Source organism: Sus scrofa, chromosome 12 (assembly GCF_000003025.6).
Source record: "Sus scrofa isolate TJ Tabasco breed Duroc chromosome 12, Sscrofa11.1, whole genome shotgun sequence".
In the NCBI taxonomy this organism is placed as follows: Eukaryota; Metazoa; Chordata; class Mammalia; order Artiodactyla; family Suidae; genus Sus; species Sus scrofa.
Genome location: NC_010454.4, coordinates 57,626,516 through 57,646,838, shown reverse-complemented (window position 1 = coordinate 57,646,838; position 20,323 = coordinate 57,626,516). Strand labels below are relative to the sequence as shown.

Below are 20,323 nucleotides of genomic sequence, written 5' to 3'. Positions count from 1 at the left end.
GGTGGCCCTGACAGTGCCGGGCAGTGGCATCTTGTCCCAAGGCAGGTCTTTCTCTGGAATTGTCGGAGGGGCACAACCCTGGGGTGGGTCTTCCCTTGTCCATGGTGGGAACCCTCTGGGCTGGTGGGCAACTTCAGCCACTAACTACTCATTTGATTTGGGGCGGGAGGAGAAACGAAGAAGCTATTTAGTAGGTCTGTCCTGCTCCCCGTCGGCCCTAATGTTTCCCCAGGCCCAGACAGACAGCTGCTCAGACACCTCTAGGCTACTGACACCAAGCCCAGCATGACTCATCAGATCCAAAAAGAAGTCCCCGGGACACCAGGGTGGCACAATGTCATCAATCAGATGGAAGTGTGGAAGTGTTGCCGGACAGGGTCCCTCTCTTGGCACAACTGCATCTCTCTCTCTCTCACACACACACACACACACACACACACACACACACACGGGAGGAAACTGATGCCCCTGAGAAACTGAGCTCATCTCCTCCCCAGCCCCCAGAACAAGCCAGCCCATCCTTACAGAGAACTTAGCTTTGCCAACGAACGTATGGCTCTCCCATCAGGCCTCCTCGCTGTCTGAATGTCCTACACAGGAGGCCTCAAAGCAGTGGGTGTGTGCACATCCCAGCAACATTCAAGGGGGTCCCTTGACCTCCTCTGGACCCTCATTATCTGCATAGAATGGGGTTCTCCTGGCTGCTGGGAATTCTGTACACAGGTGTCACTTTCTCGAGAGCAGTGCTTGGGGTATCCTAGATGTGGTCCTGCCCACACTCCGTGTACAATCCAGATTCCCCAGCGCCTTGGCTTGATTCTTCTGGCAAGGTGAATCAGCTGAGATTTGAGAGGTCAAGAGAGTAGCTGTGGTCACCCAAGTGGCCGTGGGCAGACACGGACCACAGAGCTCCTCTCATCTCGGGCAGCTTCACGGACTCTCTGTTATTATATTCCCTGTGGTCTGGCAAGCAGAAGTGGGACCCGTCTCCTCCAGCTCTTTGTCTCGTGTCTAAGTGCTGGTAAAGCCAAAAAGACTCATTTACCTAATTCGGTTCTATCCATGCAATTTAACTCTGTCCTCTGGGTGCGTTCTTTGCTTTAAAAATAAATCAAGGTGGGGTTCCCATTGTGGCTCAGTGGTAATGAACCCAACTGGTATCCATGAATTGCAGGTTTGATCACTGGCCTTGCTCAGTGGGTTAAGGATCAGGCGTTGAGACGGGATTAAAATGGCGGAGCAGAAGCACTGGATCCCACCTTCTCTCGTAAAACAACAAAATCACAACCAACTTCTGAACAACCTTCAACCAAAAAGACTGCAACTATCAAAAAAGATATCCTACTCCAGAAGACAAAGAGGAAGCCACATAGAGACGGTAGGAGGGGCGATTACATGATATAAGCAACCCCATACGCAGCAGGTGGGCAGCCCACAGACTGGAAAGTAACTGTATCACAGACTCACCTAATGGAGTGAGAGTGCTGAGCCCCACATCAGGTCCCCACGCCTAGGGATCTGGCCCTGGGAGAAGGAGCCCCCAGAACATTTGGCATTGAAGGCCAGTGGGGCTTGTGCGCAGAAGCGCCACAGGACTGGGGGAACAGAGACCCCATTCTTGAAAGGCGCACACAGGCTTTCATGTGCACTGGTTCCCAGGGCAAAGCAGAGACTCCCTAGGAATCTGGATCAGACCTGACTGCAGTTCTTGGAGGATCTCCTGGGGAAACAAGGGGGTGACTGTGCCTCGTTGTTGGGGAAAGATATTGGAGACAAAGATCTCAGGAATGTTCTTCAGCATGTGCTCCTCTAGAGGGGCCATTTTGGAGAAGTGTGGCCCCATGATCAGGGCTGAGACGCCCCAGGCCAAACAATAATCTGGTGGGATCACAGCCCCACCCATCAGTAAACAGGCTGCCGAAAGACTCCCCAGGCACACAGCCCTCTAATCTCACCCAGATACAAAGCCCCTCCCACCAGAGGAATAAGAATCCGCTCCACCTACCAGCAGGCGGGCACCAGTCCCTTCATGAGGAAGCCTACAGGAAGCCCCCTACCAACCTCAGCCACAGGGGGCAGGGGAGCAGACATCAGAAGCAAGAGAGTCTACAACCCTACTGCCTGCAGAAAGGAGACCACACCAAAAATCTATACAAAATGAAAAGGCAGAGAACTATAACTCAGATAACGGAGCAAGAAAAAACCCAGAAAAACAGCTAAGTGATCTGGAGATTATCAGACCCCATGAAAAAGACTATAGACTGATGACAGTGAAGATGATTCAAGACACTGGAAATAAACTGGAAGCAAAGATTAATTACAGGAAACAATGAGCAAAGAAACACAAGATTTAAGTATTAAGCAAGTAGAGATGCAAAAACAATAACAAATAAAAGATTAATTAGAAACCACCACCAGCAGAATACAGGATGCAGAAGAACGAATAAGCGAGGTGGAGGACTAGTGGAAATCACTGATGAGGACAGAAAAGAGAAAAAAGAAATGACAGTCTAAAGGAACTCTAGGACAGTGTTAAACGCACCAACATCCATATTGCAGGGGTGCCAGAAGGAGGAGAGAGAGAGAGAAAGGGCCAGAAAAAAATATTTGAGAGATAATAGCCAAAAACTTCCCTAACATGGGAAAGGAATCACTCACTCAAATCCAAGAAGCACAATGAGTACCACATAGAATAAACCCAAGGAGGAACATCCCAAGACACATATTAATCAAACTGACCAAAATTAAAGACAAAGAGAAAACATTGACAGCAGCTAGGGAAAGAAAACAAATAATATACAAGGAAACTCCAATATGGTTATCAGCAGATTTTTCAGCAGAAACTCTGCAGGCCAAAAGGGAGTGGCATGACATACTTAAAGTGATGAAAGGAAAAAACCTCCAAATGAGATTCCCAGCAAGGCTCTCATTCAGATTTGAAGGAGAAATCAAGAGTTTTACAGACAAGCAAAAGCTAAGAGAATTCAGCACCACTAAACCAGCTTTACAACAAATACTAAAGGAACTTCTCTAGGTGGAAAAGAAAAGCCCACAACTAGAAACAAAAATACTAAAAAATGACAAGGCTCACCATAAATGCATGTATACAGTAAAGGTAGGAAATCATCCACACACAAATATGCTACCAAAATCAGAAACTGTGAGAAGAGGAGGGTACAAACGCAGGACATTGGAGAGGCACTTGCAATTAAGAGACCAGCAACTTAAAACAATCTCATATATATATAGACTCCTATATCAAAACTTCAGGGTTACTTTTGGGAGTTCCCATCATGGCACAGTGGAAACAAATCCAACTAGGAAACATGAGGTTGGAGGTTCGATCCCTGGCCTCACTCAGTGGATTCAGGATCCAGCGTTGCTGTGAGCTGTGGTGTAGGTCACAGATGTGGCTCGGATCTGGCATTGCTGTGGCTCTGGCTGATTAGTGGCTACAGCTCCAATTAGACCCCTAGCCTGGGAACCTCCATATGCTGCGAGTGCAGCCCTAAAAGGACAAAAAGACCAAAAAACAAAAACTTCAGGGTAACTTTCAACCAAAAATCTACAATAGATACACACACAAATAAGAAAAAGCAACTCAGATACACACCAAAGATAGTCATCAAACCACAAGAGGTGAGAAGAAGGGAAGAAAAAAGAACAACAAAAGCTAATCAAAAATAGTTAATAAAATGGCAGTAAGAACATACATATCAATAATTACCTTAAATGTAAATAGACTAAATGCCCCAACCAAAAGACACAGACTGGCTGAATGGATACAAAAACAAGACCCATCTATATACTGCTTCAAGAGACCCACTTCACTTCTAGGGACACATAAAAATTGAAAGTGAGAGAATGGAAGAAAATATTCCATGCAAATGGTAATCAAAAGACTGCTGGAGTAGCAATTACTCATATCAGACAAAATAGATCTTAAAGATTATAAGAGACAAAGGAGGAAATCACATAATGATCAAAGGATCAATCCAAGAAGATATAACAATTGTAAATATATATGCACCCAACATAGGATCACCTCAATATATATGGCAACTGTTAACAACCTTAAAAGGAGAAATTGACAATAACACAATAGTAGCAGGGGACTTTAACACCCCACTTATAGCAATAGACAGATCATCCAGACAGAAAATCATTAAGGAAACACAGTCCCTAAATGAAGCATTAGACCAGATGAACTTAATAGATATTTATAGGACATTCCATCCACAAGCAGCAGAATACATGTTCTTCTCAAGTACACATGGAACATTCTCTAGGATTGATCACATTCTGGGCCACAAATCTGGGTAACTTTAAGAAAACTGGAATAATATCAAGCATCTTTTCTGACAACAACACTATATGATTGGAAATCAACAACAAGAAAAAAACTGCAAAAAACACAAACACGTGGAGACCAAACAACATGCTTCTAAACAACGAATGGACTACTGAGGAAATCAAAGAGGAAATTTAAAAACACCTAGAAGCAAATGACAACAAAGACACAACACTCTAAAACCTATGGGATGCAGCAAAAGCAGCTCTAAGAGTGAAGTTTACATCAATACAAGCCTACCTCAGGAAACAAGAAAAAGCTCAAATAAACAACCTAACTTTACATCTAAAACAGCTAGAGAGAAGAACAAACAATTCCTAAAGTTAGCAGAAGGAAAGAAATCATAAAGATCAGAGCAGAAATCAATGAAATAGAAATGAAGAAAAGATCAATGAAATTAAAAGCTGGTTCTTTGAAAAGATCAACCAAATTGATAAGCACTTAGCCAGACTTATCAAGAAAACAAGAAAGAGGACTCAAAATCAATAGAATTAGAAATTAAAAAGGAGAAGTTACAACAGACATCACAGAAGTACAAAGGATCGTAAGAGACTACTCATGCAACTATATGCTAATAAAATGGACAGCCTAGAAGAAATGGACAAATTCTTAGAAAAGTACAATCCTCCAAGACTAAGCCAAGAAGAAATAAAAAAGATGAATGGACCCATCACAAGTCCTGAAATTGAAACCATGATTAAAAAACTTCCAACAAACAAAAGTCCAGGACCAGATGGCTTCACGGCAAATTCTATCAACATTTAGAGAAGAGCTGACACCTCTCCTTCTGAAACTATTCCAAAAGACCGCAAAGGAAGGGACACTCCAAACTGATTCTAAGGAGGCCATTATCACCCTTACACCAAAACCAGACAAAGATGCCCCCCAAAAGAAAATTACAGTCCAATATCACTGATGAACATAGATGCAGAAATCCTCAACAAAATACTAGCAAACCACATCCAACTATACATTAAAGGGTTGTACATCATGATCAAGTGGGATTTAACCCACGGATGCAAGGATTCTTCAATATCCGCAAATTGATCAGTGTGATACACCACATTAAACTGAGGAATAAAAACCATATGATCCTCTCAATAGATGTAGAAAAAGTCTGTGACAAGATAACACCCATTTCTGATAAAAACCCTTTAGAAAGTAGGCATAGAGGGAACCTATCTCAACATAATACAGACCATATATGACAAACTCAGAGCTAACATCATCCCCAATGGTGAAAAGCTGAAAGAATTCCCACTGAGACAGGAACAAGACAAGGATGTCTGCTCTTGCCACTGCTATTCAACATAGTTTTGGAAGTCCTATCCATGGCAGTCAGAGAAGAAAAAGAAACAAAAGAAATACAAATTGAAAAGGAAGAAGTAAAACTATCACTATTTGCAGATGGTGTGATACTACACCTAGAAAATCCTAAAGACGCTACCAGAAAACTGTTAGAGCTCATCAATGAATTTGGCAAAGTCACAGGATACACAATTAATACACAGAAATTGACTGCGTTTCCACATGCTATAATGAAAGATCAGAAAGGGAAATTAGGGAAACAATCCCATTTACCATCACCTCAAAAAGAATAAAATACTTAGGAATAAACCTATCTAAAGAGACAAAAGACCTGTACTCTGAAAACAATAAGACACTGATAAAAGAAATCAAAGATAACACAAACGTGGATGGAAAGACATACATGCTCTTGGATTGGAAGAATCAGTATCATCCAAATGACTATCATACCCAAAGTAATTCAATCTGTACCAAAGTACCAAGGACATTTTTTTTCCAAAGAAGATGTACAAGGCTTTTATGGAGAAAATTATAAAAAATCATCAAAGTTATGAAAGACCTAAATGAATGAATGGAGAAATATTTCTATGATCAAGAATACAAAGATACATTATATAAATTATCAATTGATTATAACACACTCAAACACACTCCTGAAAATTGCCAAGGACATTTTTCACAGAACTAGAATGAAGTACTTTAAAGTTTGTCTGGAAGCATCTAGACCCAGAAATAGCCTAAGCCATCCTGAGAAAGAAAAATGGAACTGGAGGAATCAGGCTCCCTGACTTCAGACTATACTACAGAGCTACAGTCATCAAAACCATATGATACTGGGACAAAGACAGAAATATAGATCAGTGAAACAGGATAGAAAGCTCAGAATTAAACTCATGCACCTACAGTCAACTAATCTATGACAAAGGAGGCAAGAATATACAATGGAGAAAATACAGTCCCTTCAATAAGTGGTGCTGAGAAAACTGGACAGGTACATGTAAAAGAATGAAATTAGAACACTTCCTAACACCATACAAAAAAATCAACTCCAAATGCATTAAAGACTTAAATATAAGACCGGATACGGTAAAACTCTTAGAGGAAAACATAGGCAAAACACACTCCAAGATAAACACAGCAATATCTTCTCAGATCCACCACATAGAGTAATGACAGTAAAAACACAAATAAATGGGACCTAGTTAAACTTAAAAGGTTCTGCACAGCAAAGGAAACCCTAAACAAAACGAAAAGACAACCCACAGAATGGGAGAAAATGTTTGCAAATGAAGCGACTGACAAGGGATTTATCTCCAAAATTTATAAACACCTCCTGAAGCTCAATACCAAAAAAAAAACCCAAACAACCCCAACAATAAATGGGCAGAAGATCTAAACAGACAGTTCTCCAAAGAAGACATATGGATAGCCAAAAACACGTGAAAACATGTTCAACATCACTCATTATTAGAGAAATGCAAATCAAAACCACTATGAGGTACCACCTTACACCAGCCGGAATGGCCATCATCAAAAAGTCTACAAACAATAGGGGCTGGAGAGGGTGTGCAGAAAAGGGAACCCTATTACACTGTTGGTGGGATTGTAAATTGGTGCAACCACTGTGCAAAACAGTATGGCGATGCCTCAGAAAACTAAAAATAGAACTACCATTTGATCCAGCAATCCCATGCCTGGGCATCTATCCAGAGAAAACCACGACTCGCAAAGACACATGTACTCCGACGTTCATTGCAGCACTGTTTACAATAGCCAAGACATGGAAACAACCTAAATGCCCATGGACAGAGGAGTGGGTCAAGAAGATGTGGTACATATACACAATGGAATATTACTCAGACATTAAAAGGAAAGAAATGACAGCATTTGCAACCACATGGATGGACCTAGAAATTATCATGCGAAGTGAAGTCAGTCAGACAGGGAGACACCAACATCATGTGCTCTCACTTCCATGTGGAATCTAAAAAAAGGACACAATGAACTTCTTTGCAGGACAGATCCTGACTCATAGACGTTGAAAAACTCATGGTCTCCAAAGGAGACAGGTTGGTGGGTGGGGTATCGGCTGGGGGTTTGGGATGGAAATGCTCTAAAATTGGGTTGTGATGATCCTTGTACAACTATAAATTAATAAAAATTCATTGAGTAATTTTAAAAAAAAGGATCTGGCACTGCTGTGAGCTGTGGTATGGGTCACAGACATGGCTCATCGCCAGCGTTGCTGTGGCTGTGGTGGAGGCTGGAAGCTGCAGCTCCAATTGGACCCCTAGCCTGGGAATTTCCATATGCCACAGGTTCAGCCCTAAAAAAAATTTTAATTTTTTTAAATTGTAAAAAAATAAAAATAAATGAGGGTAAAACAGGCATAGCATAATATTTACCATCTTCCCCATTTTTCAGTGTACGGTCAGTGTGGGAGTGCGTTTACACTGTTGAGCGATTGCTCTTCAGAACCCTTTTCATCTCAGAAAACTTAAAGCTCTGTCCCCATGAAACACTCAGGCCTCAGTCCACCTCCCCCAGGCCCTGCAGTCACTGCCCTACTTTCTGTCTCTGTCCCCTTCAGGGACCTCGTACAAGTGGCATCACACCCTGCATGTCCTCCTGAGACTGGGTGATTCACCCAGCAAAGCCTCAAGGTCATCCCTGTTGCAACAGGTGTCAGAATGCCCTTCTTTTACTCAATACTTGGTAACAACCTGTATGGGAAAAGAATCTGGAAAGAATATATCTATATAAACCGAATCACTTTGCTGTATGCCTGAAACTAACACAGCATTCCATGGCCTTGTTCAGTGGGTTAAGGATCTGGCGTTGCTGTGAGCTGGGGTGTAGGTTGCGGATGCGGCTCGGATCCCCAGCTGCTGTGACTGTGGCGTCTGCCAGTGGCTACAGCTCTAATTTGACCCCTAACCTGGGAGCCTCCATATGCTGCGTGTACGGCCCTAAATTAAAAAAACAAAACAGAAACTAACACAGCATTGTAAATCAACTATACCCCAATATAAAATTTAAATAAATGAAAGTTTAAAAATGTACACATCCTACTATAATATAAAATAGACAACCAACAGAGAGCAACTGCAGAGCACAGGGAACCATACTCAGTATCTTGTAGTAACCTAAAGTGGAAAGAATTTTAAAAAGAAATATATATATATATTTAAAAACCTTAATAACTTAATCACTTTTGCTGTACTCCTGAAATTAACACATTGTAAATCAACTATGTTTCAATAATTTTTTTAAAGAATGCCTCTCTTTTTTAACGCAGAATAATATTCCCTTATGTGGACAGATCACATTGTGTCTGTCCATTTACCCTCTGTGGAGACTGGTCTTGCTTCCACTTTTTGGCTATTATAAGAGAATATAATAATTCTCCTTTTTTCTTTGGGACAAAGAACAAATGTGTATGACCTGCTTTTTTTTAAAAAAGCTCATTACTGAATAACTTTTTGAAATAGAATTCATATACCATAAAAGTGACTCCTTTAAATAATACAATCCAGCATTTTCTATATATTCACACAGAAATTCAACTGCCGCCACGGTCTAACTTAGGACATTTGCATCACACCCAAAAGAACCCTGCAGCCACTGGCCGTCATTCCCATTCCACCCGCTCCCGTGAGCCCCAGGCAACCACCACACTGCTTTCTGAATGAAGGTTCTCGCTTCTTCGGTTCTGTGTTAACGCTTCTATTTGGCCGACGTGTGGCGTGTGAGGTGCTGTCTCACTGGGGTCTGATGCGCAGGTCCTTCAGGACAATGATGCTAAGTGTCTTTTCATGGGTTTGTCGGCCACTTGTACATCTTGTTTGGATACATGTCTGTTCAGATCTTTTGCTCGTTTAAAAAAAGATTGAGAAATTTATCTTGTAATTTTTGATATTTAAGAGTTATTTATATATTCCTGTACAAGCCCCTTGATTTCAGACCATAAAAACTGGCAAAATCATCCAGGTCTTTCTCTCTGCACTGTGCCTTCTCATGGGTCATGCTGAGTTTCTCAAGATTGAGGGCCTGTGGGCCACTGCAGAGCACGCCGGCTGAGGGAGACTAGCCTGGAGAGTTGGACATCTCTCCCGTCAGCAGCACCCTTCCAACTCTTTGACCCACCTTGTAAACTCCTGCTTTGCCTGCGAAATCCCTTCTTCTCCTTGACTTCTTGGGGAGAAAACAAATAAGCCTCTCTAATGTTCCCTTATAATTCTAGTTTCTACCCATTGCTCTTTCCCCAGTACCACTGTAAAGGTCTCCAGAATTCTTTTCATTACGCAGAGGCGAGTGGAATGGCCTATACTGTTTGCCTGGAAATTCAGGCACCCTAAGACTTTCCCTTCCCACCCCTCCGTGCAAGGGCTCCCCCATCCCTGGCTTGATCTGTCTTTAGGCGGACCTCCGATGTCTTCTCATGCCTCTCTGCTCCCCTGGCCCGCCGGGTGTTTCTGCAAAGCTCTCATGGCCCTGGGATGGCTCCTCCGTTGCCCAGCCCAGGCCAAGTCCATCCCGGAGTCACAGAAGAGTCACTCAGGCAGGGAAGGACGAGTTCTGCGTTCTCCTAAACACTCTGAAGTCTGACATTCCAAAGTCCAGGTGCATTTCGTTTTCTGTGACAGAGGATCTTTTTGAACATCCAAATTGCAGTGACAGTTTTAAAATGAATACAGAATTAAGGGGGGGGGTTGCCAGTTGAGACTCACATTGCCCCTTACACAGCGTCGTCCTCGCAGTGTGAGCTTCAGGACGTGTTTACACTTGCATTTCTCTTTTCACTTTTATTTTGATTGGAGTGTAGTTCATTTACGGTGTTGTGTCAATTTCTGCTGTACAGCAAAGTGACCCAGCCACGTATATATACACATACTCCTTTTCTCATATTATCGTCCATCAGGGTCAATCCCAAGAGACTGGATAGAGTTCCCTGTGCTGCACAGCAGGACCTCACTGCTTATCCATTCTAAATGCAATAGTTGGCATCCACCAGCTCCGAACGCCCCGTCCACCCCAAGATGTGGGCTAAAGAATGGAGACACAGATCGAGACGTTACAAGAGGTGTTTGGTGCTTGCACTTCTTTCCGAAGAGACCGGCTCGCAAGCAGCTCAGAGCTCCCCCCGACACCCCACCCCGGCCTCGTGCTAACCCGGCAGCTTTCCTCATCCTGCAGAGGTGACAGTAATTAATGTGTTTGTTTCCTGAAATCCAATTTTAGCCATTTCCTCTTCCAAATCCTCCTATTTTGGGTAGCTCTTTGCCCTGCCCTACCGAGATAATTTAAAATATGGTTTCTTTTTTCGGAGATATTAGGAGTATGTCCTCTGGCCGAGCACATTCTGTGGCTTGAACCTCTGCTGAAAGGCCGCTGGGGGTCTGTGCTTCTCCCCGAGCCCGAGGGAGGAGGCTGGTGGCCAACCAGTAGCCCCGAGCAAAGCCTGTTATCTCTGTTTCTCGGCTAAAAATACAAGGTCGAGTAGTTCAAAGTCAGAGACTGAAAGGAGGCAAGAACACTGACTTTTTTTTTTTTAATCGCCAAAAAGGCCTTCTTATCTCTCAGTGATATTGGAGGTTTGCTTTTACAGAGCAAACTTTTTTCACAGCCTCGGTCCAGTTCCTTCACGGAGATAGTCCAGCCGTTTCTGGATAGACGGGGCTCATCTCACACAGCAGCTAAGCGTCCAAAGTGGGTTGGTCGAGCCAGTGTCTCAGAGCCACGAAGGAAGTCAACGTCACAGACTGGCAGCAGCGTTGCACAGGCTGTAATGACAATCTGTGTGTCCCTTGGATCAGCACTGACCCCTCTGGTCTTGGCTTTATCGTACCTGGGCCTTAAGGTATACTTAAGAAATGGGGAATGGCGAGACATTAAAAGTTCTTTTGAAGAAGGAACTGCAGATTTTTTTTTTTTTTAATCGCCGCATCTGCGGCATCTGGCAGTCCCAGCCAGGGACTGAATCTGAGCCACAGCGTCGACCTACACCGCAGCTGCGGCAACGCCAGATCCTTCAACCCACTGCGCTGGGCTGGAGACTGAACCTGCACCTCTGCAGCGGCCTGAGCTGCTGTCCTCAGATTCTTAACCCGCTGTGCCACAGTGGGAACTCTGCGGATTTCTTTAAACAGTAACAAAAAAGCAGCAGAAATCAGATATCTAAGTATCACTTCCCCCTCCCCCCCCCCAAAAAGGCAAAGATAACCTGACTGAAAAATCAAAGAAGAAAAAGTGTGAGAAAACCTGGATCTTTAAGCCAACCCAGCATCAGTGGCTTATGGGCACACATGTTGAGGAGTTTGTGCAGTGCAGATGGGAACCGGATTGTTTATGAAGCAGTTGATATGACGTCTGACCCGTGTAGGTGATGAGGGGTAGAAATGGGGGGCTAGGGATGAAGCGAGCTTGGCAGTCAGCATCCCTGAAGCTGGATGTACAGCCCATGAGATTTAGGTTACAGTTCTCTCCACTTTGGGTTACGTTTGAAATTTTTCATAAAATACACACAGAGAACAGCATGGGAAGAAAAAAAGTATAGAGGGAGGATCCAACAAAGGTACACTCGGGTAGCACAGACGCATCCTTTCATTACAAAGACGAAACAGATGTCAACAACACAGTTAGGAACAAACCAACCACCATAATTTAATCAAAACCAAACACCAGCTAATGCCCAAAGCAAAAACAGAAACAAAAAATACCAAATGCAATTACTTCCTATTTGTGAAGTTACGTAAATGACAACAGAACATGTCAAAAGCTGTGGAATTTGACCAGGTCTGCACTTAGAGGGAAAAACAGAAGCCTCAAAATGCTTTTATTACTTGAGAAGAGAGATTAATAATAAATGAACTAAATGAGAAGAACAAAACATAAATAGAAAAGAATAAAGGAGTCATTAAGAAACTAAAATGCAAATAAGTGCAATTTAAAAAGTCCTCTAGAGCAAACTCTGACGTTTAGAATGGACAGACCATACGGTCCTACTGTCCAGCACAGGGAACTGGATCCGGTCTCTGGGATAGGGTATGATAGAAAGCAGTATTTTTTTTAAAAAAAGAATGTCTGTACATGTATGACTGAGTCACTTTGCTGTACAGCAGAAATTGGCACCACAGGGCAAAGCAACTATGATAATTTTTTTTAAAAGATGGAAAAAATTAAAAAGTCATCTCGAAAGCAGAAAGAAAGGCAGAAAAAAGCACAAAATTACAGTTGAGACTGGGCATATAACTTCAGCTACTCAAATGGTCATTTTTAGAAAACTATTCATTGCCAACATTGACACAACAAGGCAGAGGATTATTGTAAAAAACCAATAGCCACAGAAAAAACTGGAAAGATATTTGAAGATTCTAGTTCCTCTCTTACCCTCAGCCCCCAAAGTACCAGTATCAGATGGCTTTGTAGGTGACTCCCATCAAATTTTGAAGGAATAGAAAATTATTCTGCTACTTAAACTTCTCTGGGATATAGAGAAATATGGAACATTTCTCAACTCATTTTATTTGTGGAATAATTCATGTTGTCACCATTGATTAAGCTATTGATCAAAAGAAAAACTACAGGAACATCTCATTAATGAATATGGATGAAAACTCCAAAGCAAAATAATGATAAATCAAGTCCAGGGTGATATTACAAGAATGATGTACCATATGATCAAATGGAGTTTATTCCAGGAATAAAAGTGAATCTAATATTAGGATATTTATAAGATTGGATCAGGGGATCAAAGGGCAAAATATATTTAGTCCTTGCAATAAATTCCCAAAATACATGTATTTTAACATTGATTTGAGCAAAACCTATTTCTTATAAAAACTTAGTGCCTCAAAATTAGAATATTCATATATGTATTTCAAAAACATAATAAATAGTGGATTTAATGGCAGTACACTTAAATTAGAAGAATAAATAGGTTTTCTCTCTCCTGCTCATACTTTCTGACTGGCTCTGAGATCCATCAGTTCTCAGTAGGAACTTATGCTTGACCTAGGCAGCAGTACCCGCTCCATCGAGACTCCAGAGGGTGAGTTCCCACTGTGGCTCAGCGGTAAAGAACCTGAGTGGTATCCATGAGGACAAGGGTTTGATCCCTGGCCTCGCTCGTGGGTTAAGGATCCAGCATTGCTGTGGCGTAGGCCGGCAGCTACAGCTGTGATTGGACCCCTAGCCTGGGAACTTCCACGTTCTACAGGTGCAGCCCTATAAAGACAAAAAAAAAAAAAAAAAAAAAAAAAAAAAGGGAAGAAAAAAAGAGACCCCAGTGGAATTTTTTTTTTCAACATGAAAAAGTGATTCTAACATTCCTCAGGAAGAATAAACAGACAAGGATCATCAAGAGTGTTTTGAACAATAGAAAGTGAGAACCTAATTTGATGTACATGAAAGTAAAACCACAACATCAGAGTAACACCGATATCGGGGCCAAAGGAGAGAGGAAACAAGATGTTTAGACTGCTATGAGGATGGCCTTGCAAGTGATTAGCTGAAAGATAGATTGTTTAATAAGTCTTGCTTGTTCCAGGAAAATTCGGGAATTAAAAAGAAGTATTTTGTGAATTATGCAGTGGTATTATGTTGACTATAATTGCTTTGTTTATAAGAAAACTACAGACAGGGCTCGGGGTACTTTAAAACCATCTCGTGGCCGCATAATTGTGTTTATTACAATATTCTAATTCACCTAAAGAATTTGATCCGAGTTATTTTCTTACAGCATTGCGGGCTGATCGTTATCGAAACTAAAAAGGACGCAGCACCTGTTCCCTGCCAGGCGCTTTCCTCAGCTGTTCAGGTGTATCAACACGTTTAATCATTAACCCAACTCGGGAGATCGGTATTATTATTCTGTCCCATTCAGTGCACACACAGGGAAGCAAGGGCGCCGAGCGTCTGTGCGACTTCTCCGCGGTCACACCTCCCGGCAGCGGGGCAGTTGGCACCGCAGCCCTGGCAGGCGGGCCCCGGGTTGTAGGTGACCCTCTTGCTCCTCGGGAGGGGCTGCTGTGGACCTCGGGGGACCCCCTCGTTGTTCTGGCCCTAACGTGCTCCTCTGCTCCGCGCAGGGACCTGATGCCGCGGACCCTGGACGGGCAGATCACCATGGAGAAGACGCCCAGCTACTTCGTGACGCGCGAGGCGCCCGCGCGCATCTCGGCCATGTCCAAGGCCACCAAGCTCATCGTGGTGGTGCGGGACCCGGTGACCAGGGCCGTCTCGGACTACACGCAGACGCTCTCCAAGCGGCCCGACATCCCCACCTTCGAGAGCCTGACCTTCCGGAACCGGAGCGCCGGCCTCATCGACACGTCCTGGAGCGCCATCCAGATCGGCCTCTACGCCAAGCACCTGGAGCACTGGCTGCGCCACTTCCCGCTCCGCCAGATGCTCTTCGTCAGCGGCGAGCGCCTCATCCGCGACCCGGCCGGCGAGCTGGGCCGCGTGCAGGACTTCCTGGGCCTCAAGCGCATCATCAGCGACAAGCACTTCTACTTCAACCAGACCAAGGGCTTCCCCTGCCTCAAGAAGGCCGAGGGCAGCGGCCGCCCGCACTGCCTGGGCAAGACCAAGGGCAGGCCGCACCCCGAGATCGAGCGCGAGGTGCTGCGGCGGCTGCGCGACTTCTACCGGCCCTTCAACCGCAAGTTCTACCAGATGACCGGCCAGGACTTCGGCTGGGACGGCTGACAGTTTAATTTAAAAAGAAAGAGAGTATCAGAATATAATATATTTTTTTACCGGTCGGGTAGAGAAAAGGCAGTCTACTATTTGTGCTGCAGGTAATGTGTTTCCGTAGTTTTTTCAATGAATGTGAAAGAGATTCTTCTTCTCCCCGCCACCGCCGTCTTCCCGAACCGCCGACGGCCAGCATTTGGATCAACGAGAACGGAAACCTTCAGGCGTCTCGATTCTCTCCATTTTCCATTTCTATTTTATGTTTTATATACATAATGATGAAGTATGAGCCTAAGTTGCATTAAAACTTTTAAGAAAATCCTGCGGGTACAGCTCTCTCGCCTTCTCTCTCTCTTTTTAAACGAAGCCCAGATAAAATTGCTATCTGTCCGTATGCTTTCTTCCCTTTATTTTTTTTCCTGTGCCCCCCCCCTTTTAAAACCACTTCCCAAAGAATAATACAGTATGTCTGCACACCGCTTGCCAGTTAACCGCAGTGCTTTCAAAGACAACACCCGTTTACATCCTTGTCCTAAGATGTGGTGATACAAGAACACAGGACAGAGCAATTATGATGCCCACTGTGCAGATAAGGAAACTGAGTCTCAGGGAGGTGAAATGATGTCTCCAGATGGTGGACCCCTGTTTCCACGCATTCCCTATCTAGTACCCCTCTTTCCAGGGAGAACGGGAAAGGCACAGGCATCTGAAGCTGTAGAAATGAGTAGCTAGTTTGGGGGCCCCGTGAGACAGCACAGAGAGGTTTCCTGTTGCTTTCTAAGTCCCGGGCTAGCCTTAGGGCGCTCAGACACCTGACACAGTTGCGCTCAAGGAAACCACTCCGTCCTGGACACAAAATCTTGTTTGTCTTTTTAAAAAACTATTGCGTGGGTTCCCGGTGTACAGCAAAGTGAAAGGGTCGTACACACACCCGGACACAACATCCTTTCAGAGCCAGTCCTGGCTCTGAAAACACCCCAGACGGGGAAATCTTGACTCCCCTGAAGCCGAGAGAAGCTCCTGGGTTCTAGTGTCAAGACGGCCAGTCCACCAGGAGCCGGATACGGTGTATAGAACACTTCACCTATCCTTGTCTTGACTTTTTTTTTTTTTTTTCCTTAAAAACTCACTGCAGTCAGAACTTGACAGGTCTAAATTTCATTTTTTTACCTCATTGTTCACAAAGAAAATCTGCTCTCTTTGCAATCTTCTATCTAACCTTGGAGCGAGTACTAAAAAAAAAAAAAAAAAAAAAAAAAAATCCATAAACGTCGCATTTTACAAGGCCCCGATTTTTCCTGGGCGGAGAGGAGACGGTCACTTTGTCACTTTACTTTTTTACCCACTTCCTATTTGTGCCGAGTATAACCCACTCTTCGTTAGTATTTGGAAAACACTCTAAGACGTGTCGACGTGGGTTAGACGGCGGCGCTTCCTCTTCTCCCATCTGTTCCTGCCCGTCCTCCATTTAAATAGCGCGAATAAATCAAGAGTTTATGAGGGGTATTTCTTTGCTCTCTCAGTGGGCATTAACGAGCTCAGCATTAATCGGAATTAAATTGGTTTACAGAGGAGCACATATGCGCAAACTATATAAAACATTTATAATTAGTCTGTCAGCAACATCTTATTACAGGGTTAAACCCAAGAGGACAATATCTGCGATCGCATGGAAGTTTCCCGTATCTGCCTCTGGTATTTATTCTCAGCTAGTGGCCTTTTCCTTCTCCAGTGTCGTCCATCAAAAGAAACTACAGCTGTTTTAAAACATGCAGCCCTACTGTGCAAAGAGCATCAAGTGAGGTGTGTATTTCTTGAGACGCCAAACACAGGATTGAAGTGAAGGGAAAAAATTACTTAAGTTTCTAGATAGCCTAGCATTGCTCCAAATCTCTGGATGTATTTATTAGTCCTCATTTATGGGGGTCAAAGAACCCCACATCCAGGTCCCCTCTCCAGCCGCCATTCTTCACGTCTGTGTCTTCAGTTTCCCAATGCTCCAGCCTGTTTTTTGTTCACTTGCATTGTCCCTACCAGCAACAAGAAACTCATTGGAAACTCTTTCCATCTTTTCTCTTAACTCTTGTTTGTGCTTGGCCGGTGTGTGAAGGTGGCACAAGGACACAAACGCACCTAACACCTGTGTTCAGCAACCTTCATCTTTTTGTGCTCAGAAACAATAAAAGAACAGAATTGCGTGTAGATTTTTTTGTTTGTTCATCTGAGTTTGAAAATGAGCGACTATAGAAGATTTCACCAGAGTGTTGGGAGGGGTTACACAGGGTCCGTGTAGCCAGAACGGGAATTTTCCATTTCTGTCTCTATAGGGTACTGCCTCTCACTATGCATGAACTCGGCCTCCGCTTTCTTTGGTCCATTTCATTACACCAAAGACTCGGCTTTGCTCACGATCCGCACATCTTGGTCATCCTTGCTCCAAGCTGTCTGCTCCAAGAAATACCTACCGACCCCCTTGGCTCTTCTGAGAGGTGGGGAACAACCAGATAGCTACAGCTTCATTCTGAATCATTTGCTTTTGAAGCCATGGCTACAGTGTATAAATTCTTGGGACAACTAAGACATTTTAAGGGAAATGAATTTTATTCTGTTATCTAGAGACTAAGAAGCCTCTTGAGAATGGAGATTTATTATTCAGGAGTATTAATCCTGTTCTAACTTTGTTCTTTTCAAAGACCCTCAAAGTTGGAGCAGCCCTTAATGGTAATCCGGATGAAATCCCCATTTGGCACTTGAATCCTTCCTTTGGCAGGTTGTGCAGGGGGTTAAAACACTGAAGTGTCTGCACGTTAACTCTCGACTCTGCAGGTGTAAAGAGGATAAATTTCGCCTAAACACCCTCATCCCTGTTCTGTCAGCTAATACCTGCCAAATCGGTTTCCAGGAAGATAACCACCATTCAGTGTGTGAATAAATAAATGTGTCTATAAAATGCTGACACTTTATATTCATGCAGCAACTTTCACATGCATCTTTCACCTTAAACCAACAGCAACTCCCCACTCGCACTTCCCCGTACAGATGATAAAACTCACACTTAAGACATTGGTTCCCAACCAAAAAAACAATTCTGCCTCCCGAGGCAATGGCTGGAGATAGTTTTGGGTCCCGAGCACAGTGGAGAATAGCATTCCTCTAGTGGGTGGATGCCCGGCATCAAATAATGCACACAAAAGCCTTCACGACAAGGAACTATTCACCCAAAGTGTTCACTAGTGCTGAGGTTCCCGCTGAGGAAGTAAACCAGTTACAGCTCGTGTGTGTCCAAACCAGGCCTAAAAGCCAGATTCTAATTAATGTTGATGGGTCGTTCTTTCATTCACCACTTGTTTCTTTCTCTAACTCTCTAAGTGACTCCATCAGAGCAAGCAAAGCAGTGTTTAGGGCCGTGCTATGTCAAGAGGAATATTGAAGAGAAGCATCACGGAGCTGGGTTTTCACACCCGAGATACAAGAGCCGCAGGTAACAAATGGATAGTTGCATTTCTGTGAAGTGAAATCGGTCCTTTCAGGTGGGAAAATTTCATTCCGATAAAACCGTTCTAAAAGTCTTTTTCAATTCAAGCCTCGCACCTTCAATTCGTCTCCACGACAGTGCCATGACCATTTCTTGCCACCTGACACAACGAAGTGTCAAGAAACAGAAGTACGTGGCTCCACTTCTGTTAAACAGGTGGATTCAGATGGCGGTGCCACGGTTTCCAGTTGGCCCCAAGTGGCTGAGTAATGGCCAAGGGAGACAAATTCTTACTGCCACTGTTTCTAGAAACCCCAGCTCTTTGGATGGGATCACCATAGAATCGGGGAAGAGAAGAGCATATGACTTCCCCATGTTAGGAAAATACGGCTCAGATTCAGTCCAACGAAAGCCTTAGTATGGAAATAAAACGCCCTCCTCTTCCCTGCTGTGTCCTGGAGTCGGGGGAAGAATGGGACCTTAAAGACCCGAACGCCAAGCCCCACTGGGAAAACATCGGGTGTTACTACAGAACCTGTGGTCCCTGAAATATCTTCCTTAGCATGAAAACAGGTTTGCGTTCAGAGTCTCGAGTATACGGAGGAAAAGCATGGGTGCGGGAAGCAGAAAGCTGTTGGTCCCATCAGGAGGTTCTGCAGGGGCAGACCCTTCCCTTAAAGCTTCAAAAGCGAATGTGGAAAATGACAAGGCACAGCAACCTCAACCACCGAGTAATAAAGTAATGGATTTTTTATAAAAATTGAAAGAGGTGAGGGCGCTGAAAGTAGAAATTGCTTCTAATAGATGAATCCACTGCGGAGCATTTAGGATATTTAGTTAGTATGTTTCAGGCTCCAACTAACTTTCCGGTTACATTTCCTACTGCCAGGTGTCTTTGAATAGCTACATACTCCAACAGCCTAATGCTCCTCCAGTTTCACTGTCAAGATAAAAAGTAACAATAAAGAGGGAGCCTATTCTGTGGCAAGTCCTTTTCATCCCCAAATTCCTGGGCCTGATACTTTACGTGCATCTAAAGGCTCAGATGAGAAAGAGCATCCTTTGTTAGCTTCTCCTGGCGGGTATGCGCTTAGGCTAGATTTCTGCTTGGGGCTGGCTGGTCAGTCCTAACTCCTCTGAGGCTCTAAGGTTGGTGTCTGGTGCACCCATCATCAAAGCGTGGTCCACGTGCTTCCAAAGTGACGCTATAGTAAACACGGAGTGTCTGCCATCCTTGAGAGCTTGTTCTCACTGCAAAGGGGAGCGAAGCTCCTTTTCGCTCCACCCCCTCTCTCCAGGCTGCCCTCACTTCCCAAGTGGCTTCTCCCCCTTCGTCCTGCCTGTGTCCACTGACCCCTGGTGGACTTAACCCCCTACGGGCTTAACCCCACTGCTCTAAGTCCTCCCCTCCTTCCAAAGCACCCAACTCAAGGGTGTCCATGTCCCACTTCGGATTCCTGGGGAGAACCCTGCCATCCCCTGGGCCACGG

The 20,323-nt window shown here is 44.0% G+C and overlaps 1 protein-coding gene across 1 annotated transcript in view; it reads left to right on the top strand.

Moving 5' to 3' along the window:
* The window catches only part of HS3ST3A1 (heparan sulfate-glucosamine 3-sulfotransferase 3A1), a 101,422-nt gene extending 83,862 nt beyond the window's left edge, over positions 1 to 17,560 (top strand). The window contains 1 exon segment of the mRNA XM_003483116.4: positions 14,749 to 17,560. Coding sequence (XP_003483164.3) covers positions 14,749 to 15,370 — 622 coding nt within the window. The 3' untranslated portion in view covers positions 15,371 to 17,560.